The sequence below is a fragment of the Haliaeetus albicilla genome, chromosome 1 (genome assembly GCF_947461875.1).
Source record: "Haliaeetus albicilla chromosome 1, bHalAlb1.1, whole genome shotgun sequence".
Classification (NCBI taxonomy): domain Eukaryota; kingdom Metazoa; phylum Chordata; class Aves; order Accipitriformes; family Accipitridae; genus Haliaeetus; species Haliaeetus albicilla.
Genome location: NC_091483.1, coordinates 24279319 through 24304501, shown reverse-complemented (window position 1 = coordinate 24304501; position 25183 = coordinate 24279319). Strand labels below are relative to the sequence as shown.

The 25183-nt window shown below is 42.9% G+C and overlaps 1 protein-coding gene and 1 long non-coding RNA gene across 13 annotated transcripts in view; both read left to right on the top strand.

Annotated features, from left to right (window-relative positions):
- Window positions 1-25183, top strand: part of LOC138685102 (uncharacterized) — a 466921-nt gene that overhangs the window by 220527 nt on the left and 221211 nt on the right. The gene's annotated exons all lie outside the window — the stretch shown is intronic.
- The window catches only part of EPHA5 (EPH receptor A5), a 203818-nt gene that overhangs the window by 33363 nt on the left and 145272 nt on the right, over window positions 1-25183 (top strand). For all 12 annotated transcript variants that reach the window (XM_069782205.1, XM_069782196.1, XM_069782261.1 and 9 more), the window contains exon 3: window positions 11873-12536. In XM_069782205.1, the coding sequence (XP_069638306.1) occupies window positions 11873-12536 (664 nt within the window). The remainder of the gene's footprint in view (window positions 1-11872; window positions 12537-25183) is intronic.

Genomic DNA, 25183 nt, shown 5'->3' with positions numbered 1-25183 from the left:
AGGATTATCTTGCCTAGCAGTAAAATGCTGTTGCTGCATTTCAGCTGTTATGTCCATAAGCTGCACAAAACTGCGAGAAGCTTGCGTTCAGTGATGGGCCTGCTGTGAAAGTGTCTTTTCCATATGCAAGTCCAAGGGAGGTCCTTGCTTGTGCTTTTCTGATGGGCCCTGGGCTGGTAGGGGACAAGAAGCACTGAAAGGAAACACTGAAGGCTGGAGCTGTGCACTACAGCAGATCGGAGTGTTTGGGGTGGCCAAACCCAGCGGGTCCGCTGCTACCTGGGATGGACAGGCTGTGGCTCTGTGCACTTCTCTTCATTGCCCATCTTAACCTGAGTCTTGTACTGCTGGAGGAAGGGTTGGTTGATGGCAGTCTCTTTTCTCTTAAAGAAACATAGCCCCTTCCCATGTCTGTATTTCTAGCTACTCCTTCTACTCTACAGCTTCATGTTCTAACCCACTGTTAATTCCAGTGTACCCTGGATGGAAAATAACAGTAGTATGAGCTTGTAGCTTAACTGAGCAGGCAAAGACCTAACAATAGACCAACTACTGCATTTTTTTGTTTCAAATTTTTGTGATAGTTTTTCCTCTGAGGAACTGTATGTCCTCAGCATTTCCAGTGTTCTTCCCCTCTGTGCCTCAGGGACTTGGGCCTGGAACAGACCCTTGTTGTAACCTGGTGAGAGGAACATAAATGAACCTTTAATACCTATATATTCAGTCTCTACTCCCACTTGGCATAGGCCTGTTGGTGCTAGCTTTAAGGCACTTTGCTTTGGTGATGGATACACGTGGCTCACCATGGGCTAGGCTGCCTGAGCAGATCTTTTCTTCTGAAACTTCTCTAGATCTCCCTTGAAGGTTTCAAATGATGGAGGTTAGACTCCTGTGCAAGTTCTCCCTATGGTTGATCACACTCCCTGCCCCCCCCTTCCCCTTACAATAACTAAGTTATCTTACCTTCTCTTCAAAAGTGTTTAATTTCAATTCCTGGAACTTTTGTTGGTGACATGAAAAGCAATCTAATAACAGAAATTTTCTTCTCATGTAGGTGTTGCAGTATTACTGTCAAGGTAACACATAGTTTACCTCTTGGTTAGGTAAATAATTTGAAATTTTTCAGTTTCTTCTGAAAACTTAAGCAGCTTTCATAGACTTTGCATTATCACAGCTGGTTGCTGAAGCAGCATTTATTTTTGCACTGCAGACGTCTCAGCTCAGTATTTAGCACATGATTGTATTTGCTTTCCTAGCTGTGGCATGTTGATATTCCATTGGTTCTTCAGTGGTTGTCAGATGCCGCAAGAGAGCGTGGAGTAGCAGGAGGTTGCAGGTGAGGAAAAATAGCTGATGAAGTATGGAACCTCTCCAGAAATGTATCTTTTCTGAGATGGTTAGGATATAGGACATCAATCACAAATAAGCAGCACATCCGTGTTTCTTCAATTCCGGATTTAAAGAAACATCGAGGTCCAGGTTGCATCTCTGTCTGACAGATTCACATCCTTGTAATTCTGGTGCCATATTTAAATAGCAACATAAGCCTGATGCAGTGGGAATTAAATCCCATAGAATAAAAAGTAACTAAAAGTTTCATTGTGTTGTGGAATAAGCGTAACAAGCATCCACATGTATAATTTATTACCTATAGCGGGTAAGTACTTAACAATAGTCATAAACTCATTCTGTTCATTCATTTTTAGATCTTAGCATACTGATTCAGACCTTAACTGAAAGTGAATATACAATCAATGTGAGGCTTTTTATGCTGGTTTAATAATGTAGGCCTGCTGAGGATCTTTAATTAAATAATTATTCTTTGTTCAATCAGGATAGATTGCTTCACTATAGGGATTGCAGGCAAGCACATGCAAAATCTGCCCCAAATTGATGATGTTTTATCTGCTTACTGTAATCCTGTGTAAGTGATAGTCTGTCGCATAAAGCAGTGAGAGCAACCCAAAAACCAGGAAAAAATTGTAGTCAGATATTAAAAATGTAATGCCTAATTCTAAGGTGATCAAAGAAAAGTATGCTAAGATGCAATTTGGTGGTGCTGTGAACAAAGTTACAGCTGTCTGACAAATGGGAAAAGTGGATTTTCTACAGGGTTCAGCTTCAACAGCTTGCTTTGGTTTTGGTGACAGTTGTAAGGTGCTCAGCATGTAGGGAATCAGAAAATCTGGGTTTCGGTTTTCTTACTGGTAACCTCATGTATTCAAGAGGTGGCAAATGGAGCTGTTAGGAGGAGGTGCAATAAACTGCATGGTGTATGTGCCTGCTGTGCACACCAGTTCCCATAAGAGGGTCTGCACAGGCAGAGCAGCCTTCTCATTTCTTCTGTCTGAGGGTATTGGAAATGCAAAAAATCTGTTTGGCGTGGGGGCTGCTGCTCGTAGCATTGCACAAGGCTGGTTTCGCATGGCCCCTGCTGCCGCGGCATGTCATTAATGCAGCTCACAGCGGCTGGACTGAGAGGACTTCAGTGTTTATTAGGGGAATATAATCATTTAAGCCTGAATAAGCTTCAAAGCTCTAATGTGGCTGTTTGGCCAACAGAAATGAGATGTAAATTTGTGCTGAATAGCCACTGATTACAGAAAGATGATTAATGCAAGATTTAAAATTGATTTATGGGTGCAGTTGTCAAGGCCTAAGTCATGAATGTAATATTATCTCTATGAAAAGCTTTGGGTAGATGAGAGATCAGGGAGCAGGGGCAAAACAATGCATTTGCTGGAGGATCTGATAAGGTGTATGGGCTGTCTACAATCTAGTCAAATTTGGTGTATGCCAGAGAGGTTAGGCTTTGCCAGCGCAGCACGTTGATAATTGTATCACTTTGCCTGAAATATTAGAAAAGCAAGAAGTTTAATCTGTTTTATTTTCATTAAATGTACTTTTTGATCAAGTATTTTTTCTTTCTTACTGGAAACTCTTGAAAAATGTTTCCTCGCTTTCACGAAATTATAGATAGCTGGTGACAATGATAAAGATTAGAGATTTAGATTATTTTTTGCAAATTTTCAGTGTTGTGTGCATTAAATAAGGCCAATGCTTTGTTTTATTCCAATTGTAGTAAACAGAAGCCCAAATAAATTTTGATTTATTTAAATATTAGAACAACGTTAAAATAACAAGGAAATCTCCCTTTCTTGCTGCCTTTGAAAATTGTTCTGTGAACCTCTTGGTATCATCAGATGATGAGTAATGTGAGCAGTATCCCAAAAGCCTTGAAAATCCAAGTGTTTGGTTGTAAACCTAGAATGTATGTCATACTGTGAGTCCTTCTGAAAATCTGGCTCTGTCAGTCTTCCAGTGTTAAACCATGTGGTGTCAACGCTGTTTGTTATGGCATTTGTTAAATTGTTCTGCAATGAGTGTTACATTAAGCAGTGAAAAATGATTTAATGGTATTGTGTTTCTTCATTGCCTCTTTCATGCTCATCTCCATTGTCTTACCCTCAATTGCTGGACTGTGGTTTGAAATGGATGTTTTAATTCAGATGTACAGAGAATTCCAAAGCTTAAAAAAAAAAAAAAAGGAGGGGGGGAGTGGGGTTTGCAAATAACGCATTGCTTTGTTCTGGGAAGGGGTCAGAGCAGTCTCTGATTAGGCATGCTGGAGAGGGCCTGATGCTCCTTTTTGTTTTAGTTGCACTAACCTTCTGCTGCATTCTCCTTCCATTTGGATTCTGGTCGTGACATCTTTCATTGATCATGCAAATGATCAAAGTCTGAGCAAAACTTGTGTCCCATTTTCATTTTTTTCCATTGCATCTTGGTGTGCAGCACTGAATAGGTGACTTTGTCCTGACGTTTCTTCATTTTTCAACAGCTTGAATTGTGCAGGTCTCTGAACAGGTAATATATTTCATCATAAGCATGTACTGCAAATAATTTTTAAGGTTTTAATTGCTCTTCTTTCTTACAGGCTTGCTTGGGTGGCACTTGGTTTAGCAAATTACTGCTTGTGTTTTGAGATGCTATCTCAGCTTTACAGAAATTTGCATTGTTTCTTGTCAGAAGTGCAGAGCAATCCAGGAATTGTCAAAACTTTTGCATTATATTACACCAAAGGAGTTTTACTGAGAAGTCTCCTGCACAGCCTGCTGCAGAAATAGAAGGTGTGGCAGCAAACTTTGCATGTGTATTACAACTGTAAAAGAATGTTGAAGAATTGTTCAAGTAGCAAATTCAAATGTTTAAACAACAGGAGCTGATGATTATTAAGTTCTCCATCTAACTTTAGGTGAGACTGATATGTCTTCACTTCTAGCACTTCTTGAGAGGAGCAGTCATGCTTAGTCTCAGAGCTTCAGCATGCATCTTTCCTGTTTGATGTTTTCCCTCAGCTCCAAGCAGTGTGACTGTGTGAGAACCTTGCTTGGCATTCCTTCATGGAGGAGGAGGATTTCTAGCAGTCCTGATTGCGCACAGCACTTTGAAAGCTTGACCCCAAGTGGAATTAAAAAGATCCAAAACACTGTAAGATACAGAAGTATCCACCCAGATGCTTAAGTTCTCACTTCTAAAAATTGCATATTTTTTTTTTTTAAAGCTGATTACTGCTGATGAGTTGTTCTCAGTATTGGAGTGTGCATTTGGCAGCATGGAGTTGGGGTGGACCATGAGGGTGCTGTGAACATTCACCCAACTCATTTCTGGGGTAGTTCTGTTTTTATTGTGGAGACGAAACATTAGTCATTGCCCCATCTTCTCTAATCCCCCTCCTGCCCTCTCACAGTGCAAAGCAGTTCATAAAACCTTGACATCAAGTGAAATTGAGCCTTGTTAAATATTGATGCAGTGGTGAGTAGCCTTTAACATGGAGTAAGGCCCTTTTTCTCCTCTTAACACCTTTGCTGCCCACGTGTTGAAAGAGGTCATTCAGAAACACATGTCTGGCTGTTCCTTTAATGTTGCTGCAGAGTGAATTTGCTCTTTTTTCAGGGGTGTGGGCTGGTAATGGAAGTGACTTTTTAAGTCTTTGTCCTAGGCCAGTATAATATGTGGGATAGCGGGGAATATGTGAGTGTTTGGTTAATACAGAGATGGAGAAATAAGTTCACTAGTCAGATGTGGCATGTCTCAAGGATCCTTTAAACTTTGAGTTCATACATCTTTGCAATTTATTTCCCCCACTTATGTTTTAGTTTATGAAAAATGATCCTTAGGTTCTGGCTGGGAAATCTCCTGTAATGAGTGAGGAGACTCTCATTTACTTCAGGTAATTAACTTCAGGATGTTCTGAGGCTGTGTGTTAACCAGACTGTGCAGCTTAGTGGCCAGAGTAGAGCATTGTAAGAAACAGCAGAAAACTGCAATCCAGTAGTAAAATCAGAAGTGTAGCCGAAAAGTTGTGGTGGTATTATTTATTTTTATTTATTTTCCTAGTTGGATGAATTGAGGGGAATGTGCCAAACCACCAGAAAATGTTAAGTTCCTTCTTTGGAAACTCAGCTTTTTAAATTAATTTCATTAGACCAGATTTCTGCCTGAGTTGGAAGACTAATCAGATCCTCTCTATCCTCTGTGTCTGTTATCCATTATGTTTTTTGCTTGACTAGTAACTGCTGTCAGTAGGAATATATGTCTTTATGTATAAATGTCTCAGTTGTAAAATTGCCATCCAAATGAGTCTTGAGCCTCGGGTGGGGGGAGTATCAGATGTATGGAAATGGTAAGATCTGGGGCAGTTTTACAATTGCTTCTGTTATTTAAAGGTTTTAACAAACACTGGGCTGAATATTGTTTATATTGAATTCACTGCAGTTTCCTTTTGACACTGGCTCCTGCCCTTAAAATGAGCTCCAAACCCCCCCCAAAACAGGCTGAGGCTGTTTAGGAATCTTTTCACCTTTTGCATTATAGAAGTGGATGTTGGTATTGAAAAGGAAAAGTTTGTACAAGTAAGAAGTTTGGGTTTTTTGTTGTTCTTGTTTTGGTAGCTGAAATTAGAAAAGTGTGTTTGAGGTTGAAAGAACTAGTTTGGGTTACTCTAGAACAGTTTTCATATTAATTTCTTTTTTTTTTCTGCCCTCTATTTTGCTTAAGTTCAGGAAGAGAAGATGGTGAACACATGGTTTGGGAGGCTGTCAAAATCGCTGTTTTCCCCTTTACTGATTTCCCCCGTCGTCGTCCCCCATCCCCTCCCCTCTTCTCCTTTCCTAACTTGATCCAAGTGAATGAACTGCTCTGATTTCCTGATTATTTTTATTTCAAATTTGTGATTTACTGGAAAAAGTCATGTGGTGGTTGGTGTCCTTCCATTGTCTGGTTAGGGCGGGGCTTCTGCGAGGCTGTCCTAGTGAGCAAGCATCCTGCCCTGAAGCAGAATTTGAACTTTAAGCCTGAGTTGTCACACTGGCACAAATGCTTAAAAATTGTTGCCCAAGAGCTCTGTTTAAAACGGGATCCAGTGGCCTGGCAGTGGTGGAAGAGAGCTGGGCAAAGCCATTTTGCCTTCTATTCTGTCTAGAGGTGGCATGTAGTGGGCACCATTTATCCTGTAGATCTTGAGCTGTTTGCCATGTCTCTGCTCTGCTCCTGGCACTGCTCCTCCATTGGGAAGAGCAGACTTGGAAAGTTGGCAGCACTGTGTCAGGTTACTGCATTTTTTTTCTGCTTGAGAGTGGTTTGGATCATTGTGCTTTGCTGTGAGAGGGGACCAAGCTTCTGAAGCGCTTCATCAGATGCTGGTGGACTCTGCCACGATTGGTAGTTCATATAGGTTATATATTTACACTTCTTGCCAATGCCGGCGTTCAAAACAGAACTGTTTTGCTTCTGCCAATCCTGGGGTCAGCATCACTTTAGAGGGGGTTACAAATAAGGTGACTTTTGGGTACTTTCTATTTTGTGTCCTTGTTCTTTGAGCAAGCAAAACACTTTTCCTTTTAATGAAGACTGAAACACCCCCAGCAAAAGCAAAGACTCTCCTTTAATCATATGGCTCCAGAGCTGAAAATCTGAACAAGCCATGCATCACAGGGCATGTTGATAAAACTGGCAATATTGGTGGCAGGCTTTGAAGTAGTTGAATTATAGGACTGGCATATCTGTAAGTGGTGTTTTGCAACAGGTAAGATGGTGACACAGCCTAATTTTACAGCTAGCACAGCCCTGCAAAACCTTCTGCAGTGCAGAAAAAAAGATGCGTAGTGCTCTGTCTGGCTTTCACTAGAGACTTAGCCTTACGTGACCTTACTGAAGTCACTGAAACTGTGCAGAGGAGAGCCTGCTGCTTCTTACTTGCTTTAACTTTGTACCACAATAGCAGGTGGAAAGCTGGCAGGCAGCTAAAAAAAAAACCCAAATAAACCCAAGTTTTTGGTTTTTGTGATGGGAGGAGAGCAGCAAAGGGATGGAAAGAGCAGGTTGCAAGATAAAGTTGAGTAGCAGGAGGGAACGTGTGTGGGAGCTGAGCTGGAGGCTATTGATTGGCAGCTAGGTCTTAACATCAGCTGCATAAAAGGAAATCGAAGAAACTGCCCAAATATTACCAGGATGAAAGGCAGGATAAATAGCAGAGCTGAATGCTGGGCTGGTCTGCCCTTCTGGAAGGGCGGCAGGTCTCCCCTTTTGACTTTGCATAGGGATTGCATAGCCCCACACTGTGCTCTCCTCTGAACCAGTGTGTGCTCATGCTGGATTTGACAGTAGGATTTGGGGGTAAAATTACCCTCTTCTGTCTGTGGGCAAAGTGTGTGGAGTATCTCAGATGCTTCTATACATTCAAAGCCTGGGATCTGAGATCTGTGTCAGGCTTGCCTTTCTCCAAAAGAAAGAAAGGTGAAAATGCATAAATCCTTTTTCAACTTTACATCTTTGCCAGCAGGTACCTGAATTAACATGCATATGTTGCAGAGCTCCACATAGTGCATTGGAAGATGAAATGGGAGAGGATGAGGCTTTTTGTACCCAGGGAGCTTGTGAAATAGGTAGTGGGAACAGAGGCAGCTTGCACAGTCCTTCGAGGGAGGGAGTCCTGCTGGGTAGGTTCCAGGTAAGTCTTAGGAACCCCTTTGCTTAATGCTCTTAAGCTCCTTTTCCCTCTTAAGATTCAGAGGATTTTGCTAAATGCCTAATTTCTCTTTCAGCAGTGCTAGGATGTGTGGAATTAGGAAAGAGGCTTGAAATTTCCACACCACCTTTAGTGGCTGCTAAAGAGAGTGAGTTACTGAAGACCAGTAACAAAAATTCTCCTTGTGGGGAAAAAAACCCCCACACCCAAAAACCAAATAAACAAAAGCTCTGAAATTTTCATCCCCACTGTCAGTATTTTGGGGCAGCAGCCTTTTGGTGTGCTGTGGTAGCAAATTGCAGTTCTGGAATCCCAGAGATTAGAAACAAGCCTGAGTAACAGACAGCTGGTGAATGTGTTTTAAAATTGTCCATTTAACCCAAGGCTGCTCCACGGAATGCTTTTTTAGCTCTTATATTTTTAGTTAGATGTGTGATATCTTTGGCCTTTCTGTAGGCAGACAGCCTGCATGAATTGCATGCTTCGTATTGATGGAGCTGAGTGCAGTCTTTAGCTTCTGTTGACTCGCCAGCAGTAGTGTACTGGAAATTTCTAATTCAGAAATAGGTCTTCTACAAATGATTTAACATCAGGCCATTGAAATTCATTTGTGTATTCCTTCTTAAGGCTATTAAAGATGTAGAGAAAACATTTAGCTCCAAATTAATGGTTGCATTTTTGTTTTAATCCTGCAGATGGGGTTGATTTATATCTCGAAATTATGTGCTGCACAGAGGAATTATAATATTGCACAGTTTTTAAGTTGTACTTAATTTTTTTTCATGCCAATATTTTCAGCTAGATGCTGTCTCTTTAATGTGGTGAGTTTTCTTTTTCATTAACTGTAAGGCGCTGCATTTCATCCTCTAGTTTGTATTCCTTTGTCCATTGAAATAGTTGTCTGAGGTCTATGGTGATTGGGAAGCTGGGACGAGGCGGAAGGTGCTGGGGCTCTTGCTGCCATCCCCTTCTTGTGGAGGGATGTAAAAGCAGAAGGGTGGCAGGCTGCCTGCAGTCTCTGGGGGGAGGCAGATCCAGCTGAAGAGAAGGAAATAGTGCACTCCTACATGCAGATAGAAGAGAAGAAGATGGGATTAAGTAACAGAGCAGAGATTTTGCACAATAGTGGCTGCTCTGATAAAATCTGGTTGGCTTTCCCTTGAGGATTATACAGAGATAAGCAGCCTTAGCTCATTAGCACCTCCCTTTCCTCTTGCTCTCTGATGATTGCTTTAGGTTTGATGGCAGGACTTGCTCTGCTCCGGGGTGCAGTGCTGGAAATGCAGCATATCCTGAAGCCTGAGATGTTAGGTCATATGCCATTTCTTGCAGCTGAGATAAGACTCTAGCTCAGTTGCTGTATGTATGCTTGGACCTTCCTCCTCACAGTGTTTAGTGCTCTTGGTGCATGAAAGCAACCATTAGAATCACAGGATTGAGTTTTTGAAAAAATGAGCTTTCTTATAGTCATTCCCACTAACACAAGTCCCGAAGTAGTGATGGAAATGAGCTTAACTTTGTAATTCTGGAGAGCATGATGGTCTTTGAAAATTGATCTGGCAAGTATTAAAAAAGAGGAGTGATGTTTTTCAATGTGCCTTCAAGTTAGGTCACTAATGATACTACTGCAATATCACAGTCACTGCAAACGTTAGTTCTTTGAAAGAAATACACGAGATGCTCCCTAACTGTTGTACGTAGTTACACTGTATACCTTGTGGCAATCCATACACATCCCCACTTGCGAAAACTGGTCTGAGCAATTTCCAGCCCTCAAATGCTTTTTACCAGCTCTTGCTGGAGGTTAACACTTATCCATATCTGCTGTTGATGTGTGTGATTGTTCGAGTGATCCTCTGACCTTCAGCCAGAAAAACCAAAGGTTTAAAGTCATTAAGGTCTTTCCTGGGCTATATTGGGATGTGCTCGCCTGTCCCCCAGGCTGATTCGGCTGGGATGCCTGCCTAGGTTGGGGGGAGACTTCGCATTTATATAGTCATGTTAAATGAATCCATTTGGAAGCATATTTAGTACTTAAATTAATGACAGTAGTTGAAGAATGGTGCTTTCCTGCTTTTAATTCATATACCTAAACCTACCCTATTTACTGGAACATAGAGAAGCTAGCTGCAGGTTTGTGCTATCTTGCATGCTTTTCCTGTGTGTTTTCTCAATGGCTCTACTCTTCGTAATTGTTAATTGCCTCTCCTTAAAGTTAGGTGTGAATCCTGCATGGATCTGCCTAGCTTTTGCTGCAGGCTTATCTCCAGCTAACTCCAGCACTAGCAGGAAAGGCAAAGTGACAAGTACATGTTAATCACAGTGGGCTCATGGCCTGTTTAAGGCCAGGGACATGAAAAGGGTTTAGAAATTAAAATATTGCTTACCATGACAAAAATGCCCTCAGGTTAGGTTCCTCACTCAGAATACGGGTGGTACATGTGAACTCTGCGCATCGTGGTGGGTGTGTCTTGCCAGGTCAGGAAGGAGAGGAAATGCTTTTCTGCTGGTGGTGTAACTCGTTTTGGACTGTAGCATCAGGTTATGTTTCCATGCCACTCGTTGCTGCCATTTTAATTTAAAATTTAAGAACAGCATTTCCCTTAAAAAAAAAAAAAACTTCATCATTACGTTGACTCTGAGGGTGTTCCCTGTCAGCTCTGCAGCAATGGCATCTGGGGTTGAGAAGGCTCTCAACTTCATCTCAGGCAGTATTTCCAATGAAAAAAATTGGCCTTTGGCCTCAGAAGATATGCAGCTTGGAATATAGCTATTACCTTGTACTGGAGCACCTTTAAATTATGCTCTGTGCGTTTCCTTTGTTCTGTGTCCGCAGCTGTGACTAGATGTGGGCAGCAATGCTGAACAGAGGATTGAAGAGGCTTTGGGAATTAAGGCCTTGCAGATGAGCAGGTCAAAAGTAGAAGGGAACAAAACTGAAATCATCACTGGTTCTCCCAAGTTCTTTGCTGTACTTATGTGGGTTAATCTAATCTCTTAATGTGATACTACAGTTGTCAAAAGCAAAGAGGAAACACTGATGTTGTGTCTCTATTGTAGGCACCGTTGCAGTGCTACTAACTGTGGTGTGCTGGGTCAGGAAAAAGCATTTCTTCGAAGTGATGCACTTCAGAGCGTGGCCAAAATAAACTGTAAAAACAGTTGCTACAATTCCCACAAACAGCTGTGAATAGTTATCTGGAGCTCTGCATAACCTGTGTAGCACACAAACAGCTCAAGATTTGCAGATCCCTCTACCCTTTACTGGAAGTAATCTTCTCTTTGCAGGAGCAGGAACTCCTCTGACTAGCACACTTGGGGAGGGCGAAGGCCCATTTATTTCATACATCACTCTGCTGATTTTCTGGCAGGCTCTTTGGTGGGGCAGAATAGCTTGGAGAAATGTGGTCATCCTCATTGCACTGGGCAGTGATTTGAGGATGTGGTAGAAAGGAGCCTGGGGGAGCAGGGACAGACGGACTGTAAATAGCTTTTCTCCTATGTGGTTGCATTGGAAAAGGCCAACTCATGGCCCCATCTGCTTTTGTTTTGTTCCCTAAGAAAGTACTAGTGGACAAACCCAGCAGTATGTTTTCCCACTTCTGAAATGTCTGAAACAAAAGGTTTTAGCTAGCATCCTTTTATATTTCTAAAGGGTCCTATATCTACTTTATCAGGAATGTATCAAGCCTCTAGTATGGAAAACTTTGCCATTTAAAACATTTTTTTCCCCCTAAAAGTCCTCTTGAACCTCTGAAGCCCAAGGTGCTCTTAGATAGGAAAGCTTAGATTTTGCAGGAGCTGTAACTTTTAAAAAAAGTAATACTTCTCCTTTTTATACAGTGGGAAGAAATTGGTGAGGTGGATGAAAACTACGCTCCGATACACACATACCAAGTATGCAAGGTAATGGAACAGAATCAGAACAACTGGCTTCTGACCAGCTGGATCTCTAATGAAGGGGCATCCCGCATCTTCATTGAGCTCAAATTCACCTTGAGGGACTGTAACAGCCTTCCAGGAGGACTTGGGACTTGCAAAGAGACTTTTAACATGTATTATTTTGAATCAGATGATGAAGATGGGAGGAACATCAAAGAAAACCAGTACATCAAGATTGATACCATCGCTGCTGATGAGAGCTTCACAGAGTTAGACCTTGGCGACAGAGTTATGAAGCTAAACACAGAGGTGAGAGATGTTGGGCCTCTAACGAAAAAGGGATTTTACCTCGCTTTCCAGGATGTGGGTGCTTGCATCGCCCTGGTCTCCGTGCGCGTGTACTACAAGAAATGCCCATCGGTGATCCGCAACCTGGCCCGCTTTCCTGACACGATCACGGGAGCAGATTCCTCACAGCTGCTAGAGGTGTCAGGCATCTGTGTCAACCACTCAGTGACTGATGAGGCGCCGAAGATGCACTGCAGTGCTGAGGGGGAATGGCTGGTGCCCATCGGGAAGTGCTTGTGCAAGGCAGGGTACGAGGAGAAGAACAACACCTGCCAAGGTAAGGGTTTGCAGGGATGGTGCCGTGCTGAGGCTGCCAAGGTGATGTGTGGTCTTGGCTTTCTTCTTTTCCATGTCCTTCATGCTTGGTTGAGTTGACAATGGTGGGTCGGGTTCTCACTTCCACTGAGGTCGTTTGAACGACCGTGGCAACATGAAGAGGCCGGCCTTGGCTGGATGTAGTGGGACTTGACACCTGTGAATGGGTCTTTCTGGTACTTACAGGGCTGTGGACAAGGAGAATCTGGCATGCCACTATTACCTCTGGAGCACTGTACTGTTGGCTCCATGAGGTGATTGCAATCTTACCTGTTATTTAAGGCTTTATGCTTTTTTCCCTCAGTGTCAAGGTTTCCTTATGAATTTTAGAAGCTTGGTTTCTTTTTTCTGGACTGTACCAGGGAATGTTTGAAGTTAATCTCCTGATGCAAGATGCATTTTGGTTTTGTATTTAAAAGAGTATGTTTTTCTCTCTCTTTCACTCTATGGGTGTGTGTGGGGGAATTTGATGTTGTGTGAGTTAATGATTCTCCTCTTCGCTAAATAGTTTAATACAAAGCTGCTCAGGTGTTCAGAGTTAAACCTAAAGCCCCACTGATAAAAATGCTTTCATATGTGCTGAAGTTTTCACACAAATAGCTGGCTGAGGTTCCTAAGCTGCTGGTCAGGATAGGTCTCCTGAATCATCAAGGGCCTTGTGCAAGAGATCTAGGGTATCTGAAGCTCAAGACTTAAAGAATACTGTTAAAGAAGTGCAACATACTCTAAGAGTGTATAAGCTCATTTTATGGTTTGCTGTATGACATGCTTGTTTAGAAAATTTACCCTTCCATTGTAAGTATGTAACAAGTAGCTTAAAACCAATTTGGACATAAAAGAGAAGGGGAAAGAAGAAAAAGATTTCCATGCAGTTTGTTTCTTTGCAAAATTATATGTTGGTCATCGATCCCATCTTAATTGCCTTGTACTTGCAGCCACTTGGTAACGGATAACCTGTGGGGAAGGCAGAGGGATTCTGCTCCAACCGAAGCTGGTGTTGCATTTTCTCTTCACCTCACTCCAGACATTTGTTACTGGTGTTTGTAGTGTTGGTGCAAAGGAGAGAGGAGTGCATATCCAAAGCAAACTGTGGCCTTGATCCTTCAGTCCTCGGTCACGCACTGTGCCCCTGAAGATTACATAGTTTAAGTCTCTTCAAGTCAAGGGTTGACTTGAAAAGAAAATATAAGTATGTTTGTTTTTGGAGAAACCTCTAGTAAACATCATGTGGAGTATACTTTTTGACCAGGATAGTCTCCTTTTTCTGCAGATGTAGTCAATATAGCAAAATCTGACTTGGTTTTGCTTTTCCTGTGCCAATAAAGACACTTCTCCCATTTAGGGGGGAAGAAGAGGCTGACGATGTTTGATACTGCACAAGGAGAGCTACGATCAGCATTAGCCCAAGCTGAGGAAATCTAGACTGTCACAGATGAGGGATGTGTGTCAGGTAGATCAGGAAGGATCTGCTTTATTATGGCTAAAAATAACCGTGTCCCAGAATAACATGCACTGGTTTGGTGCTACGTCTAGACACGGGCTTCAGTCACCTATAACAATTTTTGGAGGAAAGGGGTACATCCATTAGTCACCTTTCAAATCCTGCCCTCCTATGCTGTGTGAGCAGCATGGGGTGTCTCAAAGCACTCTTAAGGATCTCAAAACCAAACAAAAAACCAAAACACCAAAAAAAAACCAAACCAAAAAACTGTACTGGTTTAAACTAGAAACCTGAGACTATCTTTGAAGAGCCTGCTATGCCTGTGGAGCAGTTGGGTCCCTGGCAGTGCTGAGATAGCAATCTGGGGCGTGCTTTCAGAAGACCTGAGTGATCTGAGGTTCTGCTTTCCATTTTGGGGTGTGGGTTGTGTTTTGAAATTTATTTTTCTTAGTCATTTGAGAGGACATTGTCTGGCCCCGCAATTTATGACCGTGTTCGTAGTTTGGAAGTGTAAAGATGCTTTGTGGAGAGGTACCCTTGTTTTTCTGTCATAATGCATATCTGCATAAACTACTTTAGTACTTCACCTACAGCCTACACCCAGGGCAGGAGTTTATCACTTTAATTGCTCTAGAACTGTTAAAGCCCATAATTCTCATTTGTAGGAAAGCCCTAAATTCCATCACCAAATCAATGGGACGTTGGGATCTGAGTGCCTATGGGAAAGTCTTTTTGAGGGCCCCATTTGGATGTCCTGTGTTTAACCGAGGTCATCATGCCAAACGTTTCCTGCTGGTTGGCTCTGAGATGCTCAGTTGATAGGAGACATTCAGCCTTAGGCCATTTAGGAGGTCTGCCTTTAGTGGGTATGGAGTTCACGCTGAAACCCTGTGAGAGTAAAATGCTTTCCAGTTTGGATATTGTTATATTTACAAGAATGAGTTTTTTTTTCTAGGACAGTAAAGTTAGACTTTGCAGCCCATAAGCGGAATAGTAACACCAAGAAAGGTCCTATGTGCTTGTAAATGCTTTTTTTTTCTCCCCCCCCCCCCCCCCCCCCCCTTCACAGCCTGACTGGTGTTTAGGAAATGCACTCCATGTTCCTGGTTGACATGATGATGGTCTTGGCACTCTGCAGTGTAGCTTTGACAAACACCTAAATAACTTCTGACCTTTGGCTTGTAAATCACTTGGGTGCATCTTGTAAGCGGTCTGCCTGCTTGCTTTCACTGAAGCGTAAGCAGGTTATTAGTGACCACACTTTGGGAAACATTTTCAGCACAGAAGAGCCTAGCTTTATTAAAATTTCTCCTGCAAAGATGACATTTTCCAAGTTCTAGTGTCATGTCTGGACAGAGCAGACTACACTCTCTTATTAGAGGTGATGTAAATCCCAGTCACCCTCACAAACATATGGGAACTATTGAAATCCCTTCTGCCTACAAATCATTAATTGGCAACGATGTTCTGAATTCATCATCTTGTCAGCAGGGTTCCTGTTTGAAGAAGGCACTGACAGTAACAGCTGAGCAATTTCTGTCGCTGGGGACACTGAGGTTGTAAATATGACATGGTCTAATCTCCTTATATAATGTGCTCACTCTCTCAATTAATATAGGCAGCTAGGTAGCAGTTACTGTAAAGAACCCAAACTGTTTGGATTTTTACACTTCTTTTGGCAACATGGCCCATTTATCAGCAATTGCTATGGGACAGCTAGAGGTAAATTGTGACTGTTTTGGGATGTGTTTATAAAGGACCAGTGTTAAGGTCCATTATTCACAAGAATAAATTGCTGTACTAGGTAATAAGAGAAATGAAAGCAGTTGCTCTGTGAATTTCTACACTGGTTTCCAGAGCGGTGATTTGGTGTCCCTAAAGGACTGATGGTTACTGGCTTTGCCTCTGTTCAGCCAGCGCCATCTGAATGGGTCCTTGAGGAAAATGCCCACAATTTCAAGTCTCCTAAAGGTGGTTTCCTCCTTAGCAGGCCAGCAACCAAAGTTGAGGGCCAGATTCTAAAATGCTGTTAAAACCTGATGTGGACTGAAATCTCTGTCTTTACCCACTTAGCGGTTTGGCCAAACAATTTCTTATCTGCCCCAGTCTATGCTTTCCTTTTTCCTGCAGTGTCATAGGTGAGTTTTATTGAAACTTCAATTTTAGTTGCTTACTGTATACAGCAGGGCTCACCATTGGGGTTTGCATAGGAAATTAATAAAATTGCTGTGAAAAAGGCATCTTCTGGCACTTTTCTTTGTATTCATCCTCACCTTCAGCCCAATATGTTCTCAGTGAGAAGCAAGAAGCACTTTTATGCCTTTAAAGGCTCTGGAGCCTATGCTACTGGAAGGCAGGGGATGTTGACGTGTTAAGCTAATGAGACCCAAATACACTTGAAGTGGTGAGGTCCTGCTAGTGACTGGGGAGCTTCAGAGTGGTAACTGCAGATGTAATTCATTTGCAGAGCCTGATACTCAGCTGCTTTTAGAGCTGAATCACAAATTAATCAAATATTTGTTAAAAAAACCCAAACAAACAAACAAAACCAACACCTGCATTGAATGAGAGCCAAGCTGAAAAGGTGAGTAGTGAGTTCAGGAGGTCACAAGGCTCTCCTTCCCAAAAATCAGTGCATGCTGCTACTTGAAGAGACATCAAAAGGAGTACAGCTGGTTTTAGCCAGCTACAAGGCATGGACAAGATTACAGATGTTAGAGGTGGACAAAATAATGGAGGAAAACTCAGTGAAATCTTTCTTCACCCTTGCCTTCTTCTGAGGAAGAACTTTAAAACTGAGGGCTGGAGGGAGGATGGGTTGAGGTGTGGTTTTCTGGTGTTAGAAAGGAATTGCTGCCAGAGGAAATACTTGGATTTTTCTTTTTTTTTTTTTTTGGTAAAACAACTGTAGAATGTTCAAGCCCTTCTGCTGTCTTAAATATTGATGTTTGTTTGATTAGCCTTCCCTTAATCAACTTTGCTGAACATACCTCAATGCATTTACAAAACAATATTTATTTTTGCTGATTGCTCATTACTTGTGTTGCAATTCAGCAGAGCTCTTGCCAAGAGAAATGAGAATTTCTTATAGAAAACAAAGGCTGCAGAAAAATCTCATGTTTGCAGGTCTTTTATTCTGGATATAATTAAAACTAATTGACATAGGTAGCTAGCTTATGTAGATCAGAAGTTTACCTGCCGAATCAGTTCTCAGGCGATTTTGTTGCTGGCTGATTGGGGCTGAAGCAGAGTTACTTATCTTCCTCTGAGAGCAGTGCAATCAGCGGAGACGTTTGAAGGCCCTTTCCCAGAGCAGTGATTGCCCCCCTGTTGATCAGCTATTGAAAGGATGTTCGGAGGCAACTGGTTTTTTGCAGCTGTGCGGGAGTAGGCACGCAGAGGTAGTGACCCTTGGCTGGTGGGTAGCAGAAGGCACTGTCTGTGGAGTGTTGGGAGGCAACTGAGGGCTTGCAAAGGCGGTGATGGCAGAGCCATGCTTGATGACTCGTGTTTCTGTGTCTGCACAGCAGCTATCCCAGAGGCCTGACATGCGAATGAAACACATAGCTGATACCATAATAAACCCCCCCCCACAACCTGTATTTTTAACAAATCAGCTGTGTGTGGTTTCCTCAGGTGACGTAGTGCCGCAGCTCAGCTGTTGCCTTCCCTGTCCCCTTATTACTAAGAAATGGAAATGTGCTGCTGCACACGTAACCTTATTTTGGAGCTTGGGCTTTTGCTCTGAAGCAGCCAGTTTTTGCATCTGATGTAGGCACAGGAGGGGGGCAACTTTTCTTCAGCCCCCTCCACAACTTGCTTGCCTGCTTCTCTGCCTCAGGTTGGCTGAATTCTCGCTCTGAACTCCTTGTTATGGATGATAGAAAGACAGGGTACTGCTAAATCCTTCCTGTCTTGTGGGAGACTTCCCAGCTGGGACTTAGGTGAATAAGGCAAGTGTGCTTTTACCCTTGTGGTGGAGTGGAAAGCAAGCAAAGTCCAGGAATAAAATAAATATCTCTTTTTAATTGTTCTACTGGGAGGTGATTACATGGCAAGAAAAACATTGATGGAAATATTCAGTATACGGAGAACACTGAATTTGGAAATACAGTTGCCCCTCCAGGGAGTTCTTTGCCCATCATTCATACTTCTCATGCGTTTTTCTGATTAAAACCAAATTGGCTGGGAGTGTAGCATGGTAGGTGTTTATATAATTATGAGCTGAAGTGCCTAGTTAATTTTAATTAAGCACAAAACCAACCAGTGTCAGAATAGTGGAATTTTTGGCCACACAGTGTGTATTATCTTTTCAAATGTAAAGAAAATCACTTGAATGCTACACTTCAGCAAAAGGCAGTTGTCACTGGAGGGGAAATGGGTTTTACTCTGTAGAGAGGTGTGTGCGTGTATGTATTTAGGTGTTTTGTTCTGCAGCTGAAATAATTAACAAGAGCAGGGAAATGTTCTCCACAGATCAAAACTGTGTTGCAACAGGATTGATTAAATATTACTCTCTTCTTTTTTACTTTGCATGGGTATTTGCCTTCATTATAAGAGGCATGGTATCTGTGTATGCACAATATATTGTGCTTTGCTAATGAATTGTAACCTTCTGTACTACCTTGTATGCTCATAACCCTGATGACTCTGAAGATCTTTCCTCATTCTGCAGCAATGCTTTTAGGCCATTACTTTGACCAACTTAACCTTACAGTTCTTTGCAGTGTGGCTGCTGTGCAGTCACCTTCCAGAAGGACAGTTAAGGAGTACCTTATTCCTCCCCCACAAAGTATAGATTGAGCAGTGCAAATAAAACAAAGTTTGGAAATGGCTCTGAAAGTGTAAACTGTGAAGGTCACGTTTGCTTCTTAGCCATAAGATATTTTGGGGCAGATCTTAGGGTATGCTTTTTAGTCTGGTCCTAGATAACTAGCTGATATTTACTTGAATACTGACTTTGTTTGATTTTAGCGTTCTTGAATATAGGTTAGCCATTGGTAGCTTAGGGAATTTCTTAAATTATGAGATGGGAGAAGTGTTGCAGGAGAAAAGAAGCGTTAGTCATGGTGCCATTAGGTTCCTTTGATTGCCACCTTCGACTTTGAATTGCTTGGAAACAGCTTGCTTATTAATTGTGGTTTTTAGAACTCTGGAGAAATACTAAGGATAAACTGCATGAATGCTGTTTGGCAATCCAGTGAATTTAATTGCCTTGATTTAAGACACGTCTGTCCCCAGCTGCATGCTCTGTCCCATTGCTGGAAGCTGCTCTGGGCTCTGTAGAACTGGATAGTCTGCCCGTGAGCTGATGTGACCAATGGAGGCCTTGTCTTGATGCCCCATCCTGGAGGCAAATAAGATGTGGGCATTATCCTTGGATGGTGATCTTAGCAGAAGGGTGGCTGCAACCTCTCGAACTGCCAAGGGTTTGCCAGACATCATTTGTCAGAACCCTCATTCCACCTAATTTATATGGGGTATTAAAATGAAGTTGTACTATTGTGTTTTGTTCATAATTTGGGATTTTAGTTTTGTGTTTCTCATTTAAAAACACTTAGCAATAGTTAATGATGTGTTGACATTTCAATAATAAGCTTTTCTCTCTGCATGCTTTACATCTTGACCATTTCAACTTGCTTTGGGTTAACACTGAGGTTGAAATTCGGGCACTGCAGAAGGAGGCCACAACTGTGTCTTGTATCAACAAATTTGTAGCTTACTTTTTGTTTCATTTCCTTAGCTGGATAAACTTGTATCCCGTATAAGGTGAGTGTTCAGTAGACTGCAATAAGAGCAAAGAGACTGCAACAAAGATGTCTGCAGAAAGAGGTGAATCTGCTCTTCATGTAAACAGAGATGCCCATTTATTTTGCTGGAAGCTTGCTCATTTTCTGTCACTGAAGAAGTTAAGTATAGACACAATGGTATCCACGAACAATGCATGGTTAAGGTTATATTGAGCATGGTACTGATGTGCTTCTATTTTTTTATTTCCCTAAGGGTGGCTATGAGGTTGTTTAATACTGGAATGAACTCAGAAGAGTGAGGCTAGGTGTTATATAAACCCCAAACCATACACCCAAAACAGATTAAAGAAAAAAAGACAAAAGAGACAACGTCAGGCTTGTGGATGTCCCTTATTATTTTCATATACCTGTCTTGTCTTTATAAATATATATCCTTAAAAAAACAGCTGAAGTTTGAAGAACTGGGATTTGAGATGACAACTTTCTTCTCACTGTAAATGACAATTAATCAAGCTAAGGCCAAGGAAATACCACCCCCTGGAAAATTCAAGCTGTAATAGGTGCAGCTCAGTGGCATTATCAGGACAAATCCACTGGCTGGGGGGGGAAACAAGACCGTCCCTGCCTGCATGCCTTCCCGTGCCACCTGAGGCTATGTTCCTGGAAGCAGGGTGGGTTGGAGAGGATACGCATCAGCAGAGCATCTTCATCTGCATCTTCAGCCTGGCATCCTTGCACAGCCCACTGTAGTGGTGACGGTGGTGGGCTCAGCTCCCGTGGCAGGTTTGCCTGGCCAGCGTGGCACAGGAGGCAGAGCCAGCTTGGGATATGACCCGTTTTTGCGGTGAGACTTGGTGGTATATCCTGAGTCAAGCCCTCATGGTAGGCTTTGAGTGGCTTATGAGTAGTTTTGCTGGCACTTCAGACGTGAGTATTTCAGTGTGGGGAAAGAAATAGTTAATACAGACTACTAAAAACATTTCCAGGTCCTACAAAAGGCTTTTCTCTGTTGGATCTTGAAGGGTCTACTTTATGAAGTAGGTCAGAGTCACTGTTCCCCATTTAATAAATGACAGCCTTGGGCCAGAGGCTGAGTTGTTCAGTGCCAGCTAGAGGCTGAAGCAGGGCTCTGGGTGTCAGTGCTGTACTTGATCCCATGTGCCTTTTTTATGGTCTTAGACTAACCTAAAACCCTTGTAAGATCATTCATCTCCAGGTGTATTCATTGGGAAGTAACAGCAAATTTACCATTCCTCTAGAGCTGGAATTTGAACAGAAGTTGTCTTCGCAAAAGACTTGCTTTTGTACCTCAATTAGATGCTTTTCTTCAAAAAATGTTTGGCGTGGAGGTGCATTTTCTGAGAAGGACTCTCATATCAACTGGAGCCTCTGCCTAGTGTGGAAGCTGTTCTGAGGAGTCCATCTCTGCCCGAAGGTCCCTTTTGCTGCCGGAGCCTTAGCGTTACTGAGTACCAGACCCTCTGTGTACAGATAAAAAAGCATCCCCTGCCTCAGCAGACTCCCCAGTCCCTCTGCATGTATGTGACTAGTATTACTTGAATAAAGTGAGCCTGCCTAGGGAGCCAACATGATCTTTATTGAACTCTGGAGTCACAGTTACCATCCACCAAGTGAAATGGCTACCTCCTGCGTGGTCATAAGGGTCACACTGCTATGGAACTAATTCCTCAAATAATGCATTAGAGGTCTTACACTGAGTTGGGCAGTCTGTCATCCCACTGCAACAGTGACAGAGGTCACAGCATTGCCTTCTAAAGCTGCCTGGAAAGGAAGCTTTTTAATTACTGCAGCACCAAAGGAAAAGCTGCTCCCTATGAGCGTGGGGAATGTGCTAATTTGGTATTCGGTGGAAGCAGCCTGTGGGTTGCAGCTTCCCAGCTCCAAGCCACCTTGCAGATAGCCTGCAACCCAGGCAGTGACAGAGCCAGGACCGTGGACTTCATTACTGCTGGGGCTCTGTGCGGGTTTGAGAAGCGCCAGCGATGATGGGATCTTGGGACAGGAGCCAGCATTTTATTAGTATAAATCCAAGGCAATTGGGCATGTTAATTACTGGAAGAAAGCCACAGCAGGGAGGAAAGGGTTCAGGATGACGGGGAGGTGCCATGGTTAATTGCCAAGGTCCATGGATGCCCTGTGACCCTGTACTGGTGGGATTTCCTTTGTTGCAATGGTTGACTTGCAGCAGATTGAGCATTATCTCTCAGGAAGAAACCTCTAGAGCAAAGTGTCTGCAGAGGGAAATTGAGGTAAAAATGGCTAAAGGCTCACAGAGTACTGTGGCAAAACCAGTCATGGGACCTTCTAGTCCCAAGTCAGATGTTGCTCAGGGCTTTTGCATGCATATGAGTGGTCTGGTAAGGGATAAGTGTACAGGTGATGGGATTTCACTCTTCCTGTCCTGCCTGTTTTTGGGGCTGCTTTTTTCCTGAGCACTTGGTACTCTTTCAGTACCAGAGCAGGTGATTGACAAGAGACTCATCCTAGAAGTGAAATGCATGGAAATGTCTACAAACCTCTGCAGAAAAGGGCAGCTGTCTGTCTTGCAAAATAATCTTTCCTTCTCTGCCTACCCAAAGTTCTCAGTGAGGCTCAGATAAAAGCTTTTCTCCCCTTCCTGTGCACAAGGCTGGCCCGTATTATTTATTTATTTGTAAAGCCTTTTTTTTTTTCCCTAGAAGAGCTTTTACATTATTTTTCTTTGCTCTCACAGTTCAAGCATGATTTAATATGTCAAAACTTGTTTGCGTAGCTGGCCTTGATTGTCTTGCATACTTCCACTAAAACAGGGCAGTCATCCTTCCAGGCATGCTGCTGCCCAGACAAATGAAGTGTCACAGCAGCTAGGACCTGTTCTCATGTTGTGACAGCAGTAGCATCCTCTGACAAAGCCAGCAGCGGGGAATTTAGATGGGGGTAATGCCTCCGTATATGGCTTGGGTCAGACCAGTGTGGGCCCACACAGGCAGGTGCAGAGACAAGCTTATGCTCGAGCGACTTAATTGATCATTCATGTGCAAAGGCATTTTGGTCCAGATTGCGAGTCTAGCTAGTACCAGAGAGAGAAAGAAACTGTCCTGTTGGTGCCTGTGTTGGCGAGCCTGGCAGAAATGGCACTCGGAGCCCTTGCTGCAGGGTAGTGCTGCGTGCAGGTTTCCTGGCAGATGTGAATTGCAGTGTGATCTTGTGCTTTCTGTAGTCAGTGGGGATTTTATCATTGATTTTGATGGGAGGGAGATGATAATCCTTTATAATATATTCTTAACAACTAAATGATTTCCTGGCCTAGATCTTTATTAAGTGTTGCACTGACTGCCAGCAGAGCACAGCTTATAGGATAGAAATTTAGTTCATAATAATTGATGTAACTCAGATCAGACCTATTTCTCAGCAAGTGGTCTGATTGTGATCTCCTCCAAACCTCCCAAATATCAGAGAGTTTCTGGCGCTTTGTGGTTGTCTTTTTCTCATCTTATGCAGGGGGACACAGGCTAAAGTTCATCCATGTGTTTCTGCACTGTGCTCCATTGAAAAGAGTAGGGAAAAAGTTTTGAGTCACTCCTCACTCTTATTACAGTTTGAAATGGCATGTCAGCCCTTCGAGCCTTCTTGCAGGACTTGGTGCATCATAGGAAGCCTTCCCTAAGCTGCTGCAGTGCTGTCTGCTCAGCTGACTCTTGCTCTGCAGTTGGTGTCCTCACGCTGATGTCTTTGGGCTCTCACCTCCTGGATGCGTTGGTAACAATACTCAGCAGTCGGGTCAGTCAGGTGCTTTTTTTGCTGGTGTGCTATGTGGGGTTTTCACTCGCTGGTGTGTGGGATGGCTGCTAGCTGGAAATCTGGTGCTTGGGGACAAGTGAAATGATTGTATGAGTATGTTATTGACTAAGCTCTGTGCGTAGCTAATGGCATTGACAAGAGCTGTGTCATCCTGATGGTGAAGGCAGCAAGTCACGCGCTGGCTCTGAAATGTAGCGTGTTGAGTGCGCTGGTAGATGGGGGGGCCAGTGCCCCCTGCCAGACCCTGCCCTTCAAAATATTGTAGGGGTACTGTTTGGTTTGGTGGCCTTCCAGCAATTCCCAGGGCAGAAGGGTGCTTGGAGAGTGCCAAAAAGTCTGCTGCCCGCCCCCCCCCCCCCCCAAGACTGTGCTAGATCAGACCTTGGTATGTAAAGCAGTTGGTCAGTGTTATCTGAAAACTTGATCCCATGGCTGCGTAAACTTCTAGTTGAATGTATGCTCTTACAAAAGGTGTTTATCAAGATGCCTGTGCATGATATCTTCTGTGTCTTCGGTCATGCCTGTACATGCAAATAATTTGCCGCACTTTGTGTGTTGTGCACGCAACTAAGAACACAGTGCTTCTAATGTAGCATGTGTGTTTACTCTAATACCATGTGTAGCTTTGGGCTAACAGGAAAATTAGTGTTTTACAAGAAAAGCAAGACCAGCCCAAACTAGAGTCAGTGTTTTCAGGTGGAGGCATTTGCTTTTAGGTTAGAGGCATAATAGCATTAGCTTAAAGTTCCAGTGTTCATTTTCAGCGAGCTTGTTCTAAGCATTTTGCCACTCTAATCGGGGAGAAACTGAGACTGTGCAACAGTCGTGCTGCAGTCGTGTCTGTGGGACATTTGAGTCTGCAGAGGCATTGTGGGATTTAGTTGGAGGCACGTTGTCACTGCCTGCGTGCTGCTGGCAGATGGGTGAGGGCCTGCGGAAAGCCAGGCTAGACCATTTCTGGTTGTGGAGTCCCCTTCTGTGTTTTGTATTGTGTACGTGCATGCAAACAGTGTGGGCTGTGAATACAGAGAAACAAAAATATTATTTCTGAAACTTTATTGAGCAAAGGCTTCTGGTTTAACAAATTCAAATTTTACATGTTCCAAAGACTGATTTCCAGATGCCATTGGGAAAAGTGTCGGGCCACATTCAAATTAGCCTTATTGTTCCATAATATCTTACTGAAGTACAAGGTTAATTAGTACCATAGGCAATATGCATTATTCATCACAGCAATCAGGCTTTTCTTCTGTTGGGCTGTTGTATGCTGCAAATGTTTTCCCTTCCAGTAACAAATCCTTGATATATTATTTTCATATTTAATCCTGCCAAATCGTATTTGTGATATATAAATTATGTGGGCACACTCATGCTGATGGAAAACATTTCAGGTGTCAAAAGGACTATAATTTTAATGTTTAACTCCTGACTTGATTGGGCAGAGACCTCCAGGACCATGGGAGATACAAGATGATTTTATTAATGCCCATCTTCAGTCTGACCTAAACTGGGTGTTATGGGTTTGTGTGGCACGTTTTTTTCGACACTGGGAATAGCACTAGTGACGTCAGTAGTGCTGTGTTTTGCATCAGTAGTGTTTTCAATGCTAATTGTCAG